At 42.1% G+C, this 14659-nt stretch overlaps 1 protein-coding gene across 1 annotated transcript in view; it reads left to right on the top strand.

Annotated features, from left to right (window-relative positions):
* The window catches only part of TANC2 (tetratricopeptide repeat, ankyrin repeat and coiled-coil containing 2), a 513617-nt gene that overhangs the window by 380679 nt on the left and 118279 nt on the right, over positions 1-14659 (top strand). Inside the window, exon 10 of the mRNA XM_065422604.1 lies at positions 14074-14199. Coding sequence (XP_065278676.1) covers positions 14074-14199 — 126 coding nt within the window. The remainder of the gene's footprint in view (positions 1-14073; positions 14200-14659) is intronic.

Below are 14659 nucleotides of genomic sequence, written 5' to 3'. Positions count from 1 at the left end.
GGGGGGGAGGGATAGCTCAGTGGTTTGAGCATTGGCCGGCTAAACCCAGGGTTGTAAATTCAATCCTTAAGGGGGCCATTTAGGGAACTGGGGTAAAAATCTGTTTGGGGATTGGTCCTGCTTTGAGCAGGGGGTTGGACTAGATACCTCCTTAGGTCTCTTCCAACCCTGGTATTCTATGATCACACAAGGTAACAAAGAATGATCTAGTCTTGCAGAAACAATCTTGAGATCAAGCTGAGACAGAAGTGAGCACATCAAAAGCTTTGAACACTTTTCAGATCCCTTTTCAGTCATCACTAGAAGAAGAAAAATAATATACAGATTAGAAAGAGAGAAATATAAAGTTAAATAAAACACACTTTGAGAGGGAGGGTCCAATCAGGTTTCTTATATAGGGTTTACTTCTGTTGTACATTTCCATATAGCCCCTGTGCTCTGCATCCAGACTTAGGGCTGCACTGCAGCGTTACAGGAATCTGCCTACTTTTTATTTTTTTACTTTCAGAATTGGATACAATTCAGCTCCACATTATCTATAACTGTGCACAGCAGTCATAGGCGGAAGACAGATGAAACCATGAGGGAGCTTAGGCTTAAGAGTTAGAATTTTAGTGTTTTTCTGGTTGAGTCTGAGGGACCGTCCTCACACACAAGACCAGACATCTGGTAGATAATGATGCCACAATATCTGTAGCATATTTATCAGCAAAGTTGTAAGAAAATTGAATTGGGGGTACACAGAAGATACCTAACTTTACATAATGATATGTGTTTGCCTGAAGTAACATTAAGGATCTGAAGAAAGATCAAGGGAACTGTGTGATAAGGCCCCTCCTCCATCCCTCAGCAACCTCCTCCCTTGTTGCCTGAGGAAAAAGATAAGCCTTGCAGCAGTTATGTAACAAAACTCACGCTCTGGCAGACCAAGTTCCAGAATTGAGGGAACTTTCCTGAAGAGCAACCTACCAGCAGCTCCATCTGTTTATAATGAAGGAGCTCCACAAAGCAGACACCTTGCTCCATCTTCTGTGGCTGGAGTATGTGAAAAGGGTCTCCAGGTAAAGGACTACTCTGCTGCACTCAACACCCAGGTCACCTTCTCTCTTTGTTATTCCTCATGCTAATATTGTAATATTTATTTTGTTCACGAAAGCCAGTGTGATATATATATATAAGAAAATTAATGTTTTAAACTTTAAATAGTAGTCATACACGAGTTGAAACCACAAAAAGGTAGACACATTAATTTCAGACATCCTACTGCTTTATTCATTCTTTTAAAGGGATCTATAGAAAAGGTCAGGCAGCCCATTTTTCAAACTTGTTCTTTTAGAACTCTCAGAACTAAGCTCACATTGGCCACTTCTACTTCAGAGCAGGCTAGAAGATTCTAGCACTTTACAACAAAGTGCAATTACCATTTCAGTTTAATCCTGTAATTCAAAATGCACAAACTTTAAGAGACTTATCACCCCTGCTAAAATGAACATTTTGGCACAGTCTCAATTTATGGTGGCCAGGCAACCACTTCTGGCACGAGTGCAGGTATTCAAATATATGTGCTCATCCCCATGTGAATTAGTGAGTTTGTACATGAACACCCATATATACTTGTGTAACACCTAACACCCCCCCCAGTGGCAAAATAATAATAATAATAATAATAGTCATAATAATAAAGTTTGCAGACATGGACTGAAATAAGAGCTGGATTAGGCAAACAAGTTCACAAATAATTTTGCTTTACTATTCACCCAGCTTGGCTCATCAACCTGTGTGGCATTTTAAAAGTCAATATTTTGACAGTATTCCCTGTTAACCTCTCCCAATCTTACTCATTCTAGAAGATAACCTGAGAATAAGTGCCTAAATATCTTCCCATCATGTCTACAGCATTCATTAGTTACTTAATCTGCATATTTTATGATACATTGTCCAAAACATACTGTGAATAATTATGAACAGCATTATTGCGGTAGTTAATAGAAAAATGAGTTTATGGAACAAGCCAGAGTAGTATGCTCAAAGATGAAACCCATACAACAGAATAGCATTCAGCACAGTTTGGGAATGAGGTTCCTAGAGGAGGGATTCACTCTTGTTACCATCACTGGAAACAGATCTGGTTATAGCAATAAAGTATAATTGTTTTGATTAGTGAACACTGCATTCACAGATTTGACAAGTACCAAAGAAGACACGTTTCATATGTTACTGCTTTGAGACACATTGGCAGCTTATGTTGGTGTTCTGGCTTTTATTACAACAGACCCATAAACAAAATTAACCAGCCACTTGGATCATTTAGGAATGACAAAACAATGAAGCAAGAACATTTCCAAAGGCTTGTTTTTAAGTACTGTACGCTGAAGAGGACTTTGGAAGTAAAGGAGTAACACAGCCAGGAATTGTGTACTGTTTTAAATCTCAAGCATGTTAATAGCCAGTTATACGTCGTAAAAACGTTCTCTTCAGCCTTCCCCTGATACCACCTTCTTCCCAAACTACCTATAGAGAGATGTTTTAAGTGGATACACTGTGCGTCAAACAATAGTCATTTATTAATCCATTTGTGTCACAGTTACATCTTAACTCATCACCAAACAGTGAAGTTCATATGAGTATTAAATTGATCTCCCATAGAAAACAGTTTGTTTTCAGAGGTGCAGTTGTTTACACTAGTCTACATTTTTATAATATTTTTTACCTGATCGTACATCAACTGTTTGCTATTTTTCATCCATTAATGGGCAGTTTAGATTAATAACAAAAAGAGACCTAGCATTGGAAAGAGAAAAAAAATCATAGAAGAAAAAAAGGCACGGTGTGTCACTACAGATATCTGAGAATCCAGGAACAGCAAGGGATCCTAAAGGACCCTAAATGTGCAGATGTCTTTGATAAACAATGGATGGATCCCATCGATGGAATGAACATTGACATCTCTCTGTCCCTTAGCCAGCTCTTCCAGTTATTTTCCTATGTCAACCAGCATCTTATTAATAGTAATACAGTACTACCTTAGATTTATGCATAACAGACTCTTGGCCATGTAAGTGGCATGTTTTGCTTTAACATAAATGTGTTTTATGTGAAATAATCATGTGCTTGATTTAAATTAACATTTCTGTTTTGTGCAAAATTGGATTAAATTCAAACAAAATATGATGTTTGTGATCCATTTTGAAAAAATGGTTTTGGATTGTAAATCAGTTTGAAAGGAAGGAACTATTGTTTGTACAGGTGGTATGCTAGAATGAAAACAGTTGCATATATTATTTGGGTTCAGTTGTACTTTAATGAAATATGTATACATAAGAGTTTTTCTAAGCGTACTCAGTTGAAAAGACTTTGAGGGACTTATATGCTTGGTTGTCCTGCTTCTTCCCTCCCCCTTCTCCCCCATATCCTATGCAATTTTAATGCCCCTTTTGTATTTCCTGGTCTTTGTTGATTTGAATGATAAGGAAATATAGGATATGGATGGTTGGTGATGGTGGCTGTTCAAACATTACATTGAAACTGCAGTGCCCAGGGCCGGCTCCAGGCACCAGCCGAGCAAGCTGGTGCTTGGGGCGGCAGCTTGTAGGAGGCGGCATTCCTTCCAATCCTAGGGCGGCACGGCCGCTTTTGTTGTTGTTGTTGTTTGTTGTTCCGCTCCAGCCGCCCTGTAGGGGGCAGCAGCGTGGAGGACGGGAGCGCCCTGCAGCAAGCCGGCAGGGCAGCCCGCGTCCTTTCCTCCCCGCCGACCGGAGCAGCGTGGAGCCCTCCCGGCAGGGGGCACGGCGGGAGGGGCCACGTGGCAGCGCCCCGCTGAAGCCCTGGCCGCCCCCCTTCTCTCTCTCCCCCCGCTCCCTTCCCCTCCCCCTGCTAGCCAGGGCACATCTGCAGGGCAGGAAGTCCCCCTGCACCCGCGCTCCGGCTGCGCCGCAGGTTTTTGTTTTTTTCGCTTGGGGCGGCCAGAAAGCCAGAGCCGGCCCTGGCAGTGCCCTCCATTCTTTATCTGCAATTTCAGAGCAAGGATAATGTTTGCCATATGCAGATATTACTATTGTCGGGAAGGGATTTTGTAGTGTTAGTGTTTTATTTCACAGTCACTGTATCCTGTTGGGTGGAGTAAGGTTTGCAGTTGAAAGGGATGCTTTCTACAGTTTAATACTGTATATGTTAAACTGATTTTGAATAGTTTCTGAAGAACTGGAACATGTTTCCCGTGTAAAACACCTGTCGTTTCTTTGTCCTTAGACATGTTTTATCTTTCTGATTTAGAAATGAAGAATAATTGGCTCAGCTCCTTGGTGTATAATGGGGAAAGTGTTATTTTATTGACATGGACAAAATGATCCACTGGGGCATGTGAGATAGATATGTCATTTGCGTGCTGGGGTCAGCGTATTGCTAGTATAACTGTGTGCTAAATCCATGTTGAGAGGGCTTTAGAGGGAAGTGCAGATGGAAAAGAGCCTGCTTTCAGCAGATGAGGCATGCCCACCCTTTCTGGTAGCTATGCGTAGGCAGATATCGGGTGAGGGTGACTAACTTCAGTGTCTGAATCAAAGTAGCCCCCAGTTTAACCACCACAGTGCTACTTTCTGGGCACCGTTCAGGGCCTGTCCCCACTCAGAAAGCCAGACCTGCAGCAGGGTTTGTTGTAACACTGGTCTCTCAATAGCCATCACAGAAGCATGATACAATGTAAAATACTGATTCTTAAAGCGATCTGGCAACACAATGATGATTGCCCATGAGGCACATCAAGGGGCTGCATGAGGAACCCAGCTGTCCATGGCAGTGACCAGCAGAATACCTGTGTGTTTTGCTTCATCAACTCTGTTCAGTCCCTGTTATCAGAACACTAAGGGTATGTTTATACTGCAACTAAAAACCCAAGGATGGCCCGTACCACCAGCTGACTGAGGCTCGTGCCGTAGATGTTCGGGCCTGGGCTCTAGGACCCTGCGTAAACAGTACCTTAGCTGGAGCCCGAGTCAGCCGGCATGGGCCAGCCACAGGTGTCTAGTTGCAGTGTAGACATGTCCTAAATGACATCATCACAATCAGATCTTCTTTGTCCCTTTTCAGTCACTCTTTTGGAATAGATTGAATTGATGCATTTTTCTATTTTCATAGTAAATTACTAAATATGATGCCTTATATGATCCCTTTTATAAGAGCCACCGGTACTGGAGGAGTGTGAATAGTGTCTCAGACTTCATACATGTCATTTAAGCGAAACCCACAAATTACAGTTCATCCTTCAGGATTAGGGCTATTTTAAAAGGTTTTCAATAGCTACATTTAAAAAGTTTCTTCCCATAACACAGGTCAGCATGAACTGGCAAAATTACATGACCTGTAATAGTTTCCAAGAATCCATCTTGGAAAACATCTCCGCAGCTAGCAACCATTGTAGTGTTGGACAGAGCTTAAAGGCCATTGTGCAAGATGTCCTCTCAGAATCATGAGTGACAAACAACAGTTTGTTACTTGGGCCTGTGAATTTAGCTTCCTCCTAAAAATCCTTCCCGTTCATTGTAATTTGTGAGTTTTGGTTAAGAGGTAGGTGTGAAGTGGCTGAGACATTCTCCTGTATCTGGTAATTATGGCCCTTATATAAGAGATCACATAAAACATCACTCCGGTCCATTGAAATTAATCTAAAAAAGATGATTGTAGATCAGTGGTTCTCAAACTTTTGTACTGGTGACCCCTTTCACATAGCAAACCTCTGAGTGCAACCCCCCTTATAAATTAAAAACACTTTTTAATATATTTAACACCATTATAAATGCTGCAGGCAAAGCGGGGTTTGGGGTGGAGGCTGACAGCTCGCGACCCCCCATGTAATAACCTCACGACCCCCTGAGGGGTCCCAACCCCCCAGTTTGAGAACCCCTGTTGTAGATGAACAAAATTTTTCCTCCCTTTAGAAGAAAAAGGGAAACAGTTCTAAATATTAAGACACAATTAATGAAGAAGTGTTTTCAGCCACCATTTTAAAGAAATGTTTCTATCCTTTCATGCTGACTGCCACTCACTGGTAAAACCATTTTAACCATAAAACCTGAACTGTTGATAAAAACAAATCGAGAAAACTGTTTCTAGATCTGGCAGAAATTGTGAACAGGGCCTGAGGGATCCAAGTTATGCATGGCATGTGAAAGATGAGCCTCTTAATAATACCAGTTTAACACCTAAAATCCCATATAATTGATATCAATATACTTAATAAAATAAAACCTTAAAAAATAAAATTGTTACTCCTCGGGGATTGCGTGGCCAAACAGCCAGGCATGCACCGAATTTACACTGCAGTAATTCATTGTCCCTAGTGTGTAGATTGCAAGTCTGGCTTGTAGAAGCACGTTTTCCCTTAGACTGCAGGATAAAAAGATTTTATTGATGTCTATTTGAGCACTAATGTGAGTTTTCATAACAAGACTTTTTTCCCATTGGTTTTGGTTGATGAGTCATCTAAAGAAACTCGTTCAGTTTTGTTTTTTACTGAGAATATATAAAACCGAAAAGAAACTTCTATCAATTTGCAGTAGCAGTGAAAGAGTTATATAAACAAATTAAATTGCCAAGGAGACTAATGTTTGTGGTCATCCTTGATGGCTACGTGTGTGCTTGGAAGAATTAAAATGAGATTTGTGCAGAGCTAGACAGGGAGATTGGATGCAGGAAATGTTTGCTATGCAGCAGCTGTTGTCAGTCGGATATGTGTGAGAGGATCAGAGTTCTAGCAATGAAGCACATGAACAACTCTACTATAATATGGGTCTCCACGTCTGCTTGTATAATGTTCAGGGCTGCCCATTTTCTTAAGAAACAGGAGCTGTTTAAACCAGGTAACGAAAAGATGAGTGTGCTAAAGGATTTAACAGAATTCAGGAAGAAATCTGCTATGATGTCACAAAAACAGTAGTTATTTTAGCTAATAAGTTTGTGTACTGTATTTCTGAAGCCTTCGGGTGCAGCAGAACTGCTGAGCTGTGTGTGTAATTCATTAATAACTCCCTTTCAAGTAAAAGATCTGCCTTATCCTAATTTTGTGATCTGCATAAACTACAGTACTGAAGTGTAATTTACAAATCTTGAAGGGAGGAAGTGTTCAAACTTTGAAATAACCAATCTCCTTTGCTTGAATATTTCTTTATTAAACTTTCTAAAGAGCGCTGAAGGATGAGTTTCTGGTTTGGTTGTATAGCATGTTTTAAAGATTAGTAAATTCTAGTAAGTTTTGTCTATTTTTTCTCTTGCAGAGCAAACAAATTGAAAAAATATTTTATTTGTAAATTAAGGGCCTGTTCTCATTTGTACCGAGGCCCCTTTTTAGTACTCAGGCTCATTTACATGGCCATAAAGTGAGTCTAAATTACATGTCTACTCACGTGTAAAGGCCAGTTTGCACTAGCAGAGTGATGTAAAGTGGCCGTGGGATAAATGAGAATCAGCCTGCGAGTCTTTAAGTTTGCATTAATAACTTTCAGCCATTGTAACTGTGATTAGAAAGAATTGGATTATCTCATCAATTGTTACTCTCCTTCCTTGCAGTGAAGGTTTGGTTTTGGTCAACTCTGTAAGAGGAGAGGAGCATGAAGGGTGAAGAGCATATTTCAGAACATAAGAAAAACTTGTTCAAAACCACATTTTCGTATTGTTTCAACTCTTTCCTCCCGTTTCTCACCCCATTTTATCGGGGTGTCTAAATTTTGCCTTGGTCGCGAAAACAATAGTTAATGTTGTCTAACACTTTTCATTAGAAAGTCCCTTTTTTGAGTTGCTTATAACTTTGTCAAATTCTAATCATTCAGACTGAAAATTTACATGCTAGTTCTCTGCCTCAAGCTGAAATGTTTTGGAAAGTGTCAGTGAAAATGATTCAGCCACTTCCAAGAATGAGGTTAAAGAAAAATAGGTAAGTTTGTTAGTGTTCATTTCCCCATCCCAATTGTTTATTTGAAGAAGAACTCTAGCATAAGAGCATCTAGCATGGTCCATCTAACCAAGTTCCTGTCTCTGACATTGGCCATCACCAGATGTGTCAGGGAAAGATGCAAGAAACACCACAGTAGGCAGTTATGGAAGAATCTGCACCCCCTGAAAGTCTCATCCTTATGCCTAATAGTTAGAGATGAGTTTAAGCCCCAAAGCATGAGGTTTGACACCCTGTTCAACATTTTTGTCATCATTAGCTCTATAGCATCATGTCTTTGAACTCTGCTAAATTCTTGATTACAATGACATCCTGTGGTAATGAGTTCCACATTCTAACCATGCATTGTATGAAAAGGTATTTCTTCCTCAATTTGGAATTTGCTGCCTTTCAATTTAATTGAATGTCCCTTTTTTGTGTTCTGAGATGAGGAAAAAGCATGTTCTCCTGTGTTCAAGGCACTGGACTTGAGAGAGCTGGGCGCAAGTACTTCCCCACAGAAATAACTTGTTCAAGCCCATACAGGAACTCTGGAGGAGACATTTACTTACTTAATTAATTAAATTTAAAATTGTAATTTTATTTGCTTAATATTAAGTAATTGAATAAAATATTCTCAACTGTAATAATTTCGTTTATCATCTACTTCTCCAGCTGAGACCATTATGATGCTAAACAATTAAAATAATAATGAACACATTAAATAAGTCAAACAAAATATTCAAAATCCTGAATAGCAAGCAGTGTGATTTCCATTCCTGTGTAATTAATAGGAAGTATGGAAATGATTATCTGAACAAGAGTAGAGTCAGTAGGATGATTATGGTCCAGGTGAGAGAGGATTTTGTCCCAATATAAAGGAGTGGCATGAAAACCTTTTTGGGTTAGAGAGCCACCTTAGTTCTGTGCTTGGGAGGTTATGCCACCACATCTGAGGCCACGTCTGCACGACAAAGTTTTGCTCATATAGGCATGCTGGTTAGGGGTGAAAACCCCTTGTGTAGATGTAGCTTATACCAGCAAAAGAGCCTTTTGTCAGTATAGGTGATGATGTTCAGGAAGGTGTTTTAACTATACCAGCAAAAGAACTCTTATTCCTGATTTGTGCTGCATCTCCAGTAGGGAGCTCTGCTGATACCGCGTTACCATCAAAGCCTTTGTAGTGCCGACTAGCCCTAAGTGGGTCAAACTAGGGTTGCCAATCCTCCAGGATTGTCCTGGAGTCTCCAGGAATTAAAGATTGATCTTTAATTAAAGATTATGTCATGTGATGAAACCTCTAGGAATACGTCCAACCAAAATTGGCAACCCTATTCAAAACTGACTCTCTAGTTTGGAATCCACATGATGGATGATCTCACACAGCTCCTCCTCCTGCTGAAATGCCGCCCATGTGCTTCAGCTGTCTTAAAGTGTGTGATGATATCAAGGAACCGCCCAATAATACCATTTAAGTGAGAGTCTGTAACCCTTTGGATTGGTCTGCAGTATTTTCTTCAAGTAAACATTCAGCAAAAGGCATCAATTCCAGTATCAGTCTTCTTGCCTTAATATAGCATCTCTGTGTGAAAAGCAGGGAAACGACTCTAGGGGAAAAAAACATGTTGAGTGTTTGAATGCTGTACTGGGCACATGATAATAAAAAATGAGAGCTCTTTTTCCTGGATGTCATCCCACAATTGTTTTTCTCAGAAGTCTTGTTTCCAACAGCTCCTAGCTTTTCACTATGCAGAACGTCAACTCTTGTTTTTGTTCATATAAAAATGAGTTTCAAATCATACTCACTGGTTAACAATGAGAAACAAATGAAATCTACAACAAACAGGATTATTTGTAAATGTAATCCATTCCAGTACTTTTCTTGGTAATCATAAAACAAGAGTGCTATGGTTTCTGTTGTCACCAGAACAGAATCATTTTGGGGTCTGGTATTTTCCAGGAAAATTCGGCGGTACTCCATTTATTCAATGGTCAGATGAAATGTACTGTATGTGTTTTCAGTGTCTTGTAATCACATCAAGCTTTTAATGGCCCTGCTTTACTGGTTGCCAGGCAAAATGTGCTAATTTCTTCATAGCAGTGTGATCCAGTCTGATTGGTTGTTGCATACATTGTTCTATGTGTCCTACTTTTCAGTTGGTTTGCAGGTAACCATCTCTGCAGAAAGTGCTTCATTTTAAACAATAATGAGTAAATTACACTAAAAAACTGAACTGAAACACTGATAAATACTGCATTTGAAAGAACCGTGCTCACAGGACAATGGAAAAGCCAATGTGCGTTAAAGTTACCATAGATACATTGCTCCGCACAGTGCAGGAAATAAGACACCATGTGTGTATATGATTAAAAACTATATTCATTCTAACACAACCAGAACAGAGCTACAGCATATTTCCCCATTCTGCCAGAAGGGCAAGCCCAGCATGTTACATTATCAAATTGCCATGGAAACAGGGTCTAATCGTAAGGAGGAGGCTAGCCCACTTCTGTCAAATCAAGCAGACATCAGAACTGAGAGAACCCCCAGAATCCCCAGACTTTTCCTCGGGTGAGGGATGTGGGTCTAGATGAGAACTTCCACTTTCTGGGCTAGATACTGAAGCCCGCTCCTTGTCGTGCAATGCAGAGCAGTGACTGCAGCCAGAGGCCACTGAGCCAATGCGACTGTGAAGGCATTCCGGCACCCTTACCTCACTTAACCTGCTGTAAACATCTACAGAAACTTGTGACAATTGAACAAGTATAAACAGATTCCTTCCTTAAACCAGACCTTCTGTGTGCTCTGATGAAAGTGAAAACCCAATATTTACTTAGTGCCCATTTTGTGATGAGGGGAAAGTCCTAGTCCTGAAAAGATTGCTAGTGGAACCTCCAGCAAAACAGAAAGTCCTGCAGCAAACAACATGTGGCAGTTAACTAAAGAAAACCCAGGAGAGGCAAGGGAAGAATGGGTGATGTGTGCAGGAAGGAAATGTCTGCGTGGTCTCACGCCTGAGAGGAATCTTTGAAGGCCATACCCACAATGTAGGGTTACCATATTTAAAGAATAAAAAAAGAGGACACTCCACGGGCCCCGGCCCCACCCCTTTCCCACCCCCGGCCCCACCCCAACTACGCCCCTTCCCCAAAGTCCCCGCCCTAACTCCCCCTCCTCCCTCCCAGCCACGCGAAAAGGGCTGCCCGAGCGCTACCGGCTTCACGGTTTGCCGGGCAGCCTCCAGACCCTGCGCCCCCGGCCGGCGCTTCCCCAGCGCAGCTGGAGCCCGGGAGGGGAAGCGCCCAGCCGGGGGCGCAGGGTCTGGAGGCTGCCCGGCAAACCGTGAAGCCGGTAGCGCTCGGGCTTCGGGCAGCCTCCATGCCTCCGGACCCTGCGCCCCCGGCCGGGCACTTCCCCTCCTGGGCTCCAGCTGCTGTGCTCCTCCCCTGACTCTTCGGCTCTGTTTAAGAGCCGAGCTGGCTGAGCGCTACCGGCTTCGGGCAGCCCCCTTGCCTCCAGACCCTGCGCCCCCAGAGCCCGGGAGGGGAAGTGCCCGGCCGGCGGCTCGGGGTCCGGAGGCAAGGGGGCTGCCCGAAGCCGGAGCGCTCGGGCAGCTCGGCTCTTAAACAGAGCCAAAGAGTCAGGGGAGGAGCAGAGCAGCTGGAGCCCGGGACGGGAAGTGTCCGGCCGGTATTTTTCCCGGACATGTTCGGCTTTTTGGCAATTCCCCCTGGACGGGGGTTTGATTACCAAAAAGCCGGACATGTCCGGGATAAACCGGACGTATGGTAACCCTACCACAATGGATCAGGGAGATTGGCCAGTGGGAGGTCCTGTGGCATTCAGAATGGTCAATCAGGTGAAAAGAGGGAAGGCAGGGCAAGCGTGGTCAATTCCTACCGACCCACAAGGCATTTTGGTTTTGTAAATTGAGACAATTGACAGGGCCATTCAGAGCCTGTGTGTGGGCACCGTTTATTTAATCTAAATTAGAAGAAGAAAAAAGAAAAATAAGTACGGTAAATCTCTTAATGGCTCATTGTACTTGGATTCTAGTCTCACGTGAGATCTTGGCTTCAGGTTACAGTGCCTAGAGAGACAGTATCTGCAGTAGTTAGAGCAGGGCAATGGGAATCAGGACTAGTACAAATGACTAACTCGGTGTGTGACCCTGAGTGAATCACATAACTGATCTGTACCTGAGCTTTCTATCCCTAAAAAGGGGAGAGTAGTTAGAGCTGTGGTGAGGCTTTTTAAATTATTGTTTGTAATGTGCTTTGAGCTGCTTGGATGCAAGGTGTTATAAAAAGGCAAAGGAATATTAAAATGTGATCTGAATACCTGATGATTGATAAGCCAGTTCTTAAACATCCTTTTCTGAAGATGTTATAGTATATTAACAACCTCTTTTTCCCCCCAATCTTCCCAATGTCAGCTCTCCTTGTACACACAACTACTCTTTCATGTACTGATTTATGCAGTCTTGCTAAGAATGATAAGTCTGGTTGTTTCACTTCAGTGAAAACTGGGAGTTGTTTATTCCAAATTTATAATGTGTGTGAATGTTTACTGATGGGACTGCCTACTGGTTCTCCCCCTTCCTCTCTGGTTTTCTGTCCTTCCCCCCACTCTCGTTCTTGGGTGCTCTGTTGATTATGAATACAAAATCTCAGTCAAGTTTATATTTTTAAAAGTATATTGGTTGGTCTCTCTCCTTCCTGAACTGCTCTTAACTCTTGGCTAAGCAAATCACTCGTCTCCCTTTGAAAATGTTGCCGTTTGTTGCTCATTTACAGTCCAGTGTGAGTGGAAGCCTGCTTTCCTTCTTCTCTGATAACAAAACTACTGTTTATAAATCTTTTCAACCAGAGGGTGTCTTCATAAAAGAAATGGACACTTAACAAACTGACCATTGAAATAACCATTGTAAATGTCACAATTTTGATTTTTAAAAATGCCAACTGTAAAGCATGGTAATGCAGGAGGCCATCTTATCTAAAAATAAATATTTTCACGTCAGGATGAAAGTACTCTTTAAACAGTGCTTCAGTGTATTTAATATGATGCCTCATGGAAGTTTTGCTTGTATCTGAGTCCTGGCAGAAGTAGCCCAGGTGTATTGTCCAGGTGTATTGCCAGCTGGTGTTGTGTCAGTCTATTTTTAGTTCTTAATTTGAGATTGGAAAAAATAAAATGATCTGTGCTGCATTATCTGTCACTTTCCACAAGGTAAGGGATACATTTTCTAGCAGCCGGCATTATTGCCTCCACATATATACACACAGTGGAGTTGCCTTCAACTGAGTGCAATAAATTACTCCTATTTAATCTATTGTTATAAGGCAAACGAAGTTCTACCATGAACAAATAATGTTGGTATAGTGAAGTTGTCTTCTTTAGAACTGAGACTTACTTCTCTTTATCATCTGTGCAAGTCCCTTTTCGCCTGGAGGTTTAAATTTTCTATCAGCAATTCTAACAGTCTGAATAGATGGATGTTAATGTCCAAATTAGGCAGATCTAAAATAATTGAAGAAGAGATTTGTTGACATTCGCTTAAAATGCATTATTAAATTCCCAGTTATATAGCTGGAGTCTTTGACTTTATCTGTTAAACTTTTTGCACAAGCAATTAAATAATCCTTTCAATAGGAAAGGCTTGGCAGCTATAAGCACCTCCATTTCTATTTGTCTTGTCATTTCTGAGCATCAGCAGGAAACCAAACCAGTACAAATATCTTGGGGGCATGAGCGCAGTGGTACCAAAACACCTCATTATTCCTAGCTGTGTGAAAGTATTGTGCCCTATGTTTTCCAAACTTTCATTTCATGCATGGTCTATGCAGATTTCTACCTTTAAGAAACCAAAGAGCTGGAAGGAAACATACATTGTTCTTATAGGCCTATGCAATATGAATACAACTTCTCAATTCATATTTTACATTTGCATTTTTGTCCGCCATATGATTTATGACCCTTCAAGGTCGAAAGTCGTAATCTATAATATCACATGCAGACTTACTTCATCTCAGTTGTGCTGATTTAATATAGTTATAAATGTATGAGCATTTAGTGTGAAAAAGAATACTAGATGAATAAAAATACCAGGACTTGGAGCCAGGTCTGATAGTTGTTTGCTTTCCCTTGGCAGCCACCAGCTCAGCCCACTTAGAGGATCTAGCTTACCTGGATGAGCAGAGACATACTCCCCTACGTACGTCCCTCCGAATGCCTCGGCAGAGCATGGCAGGTGCCCGCATACAACAAGACCTAAGAGGTAAGGCCCAGCGGAAGACTTTTGTGCGGCCACATGCCATAGGTAGTAGCCACAAGGATATGACTTTATATGGTGCTTCCTGCAGTTGTCTATTATTTTGGTGGAAACATCTGATTTATGTAAAGTTTCCCATATTACCATATATACTCGTTCATAAGCTGAATTTTTTTAGTAAAAAAGGGAAGCATCAGAGAGGGGGGTCGGCTTATGAACGGGTATAGAGAGGGGGAGAGGCGGGACACAGCCCCTCCCCGAACAGAGGAGGCAAGGAGAGGCAGCGCAGCCAGCCGAGCCAGAAGGGAAGAGGCGGGGCCAGTCTCTCTCCTCTTCTGGCCACGCTGCTCTCCCCCTAGCCTCCGAAGCAGCTGCAGCTCCGGGGCTGGCAGGCTGCGGCTGCGCCGCCCGGCCCGCCGGTGCAGGCTGCAGCCAGGCCAGAGACATCCTCCCCTGGCCCTCCCCA

Source organism: Emys orbicularis, chromosome 25, assembly GCF_028017835.1.
Source record: "Emys orbicularis isolate rEmyOrb1 chromosome 25, rEmyOrb1.hap1, whole genome shotgun sequence".
Classification (NCBI taxonomy): Eukaryota; Metazoa; Chordata; order Testudines; family Emydidae; genus Emys; species Emys orbicularis.
The sequence above is the reverse complement of the archived record's forward strand: the minus strand, read 5'-3'. Positions and strand labels throughout refer to the sequence as shown.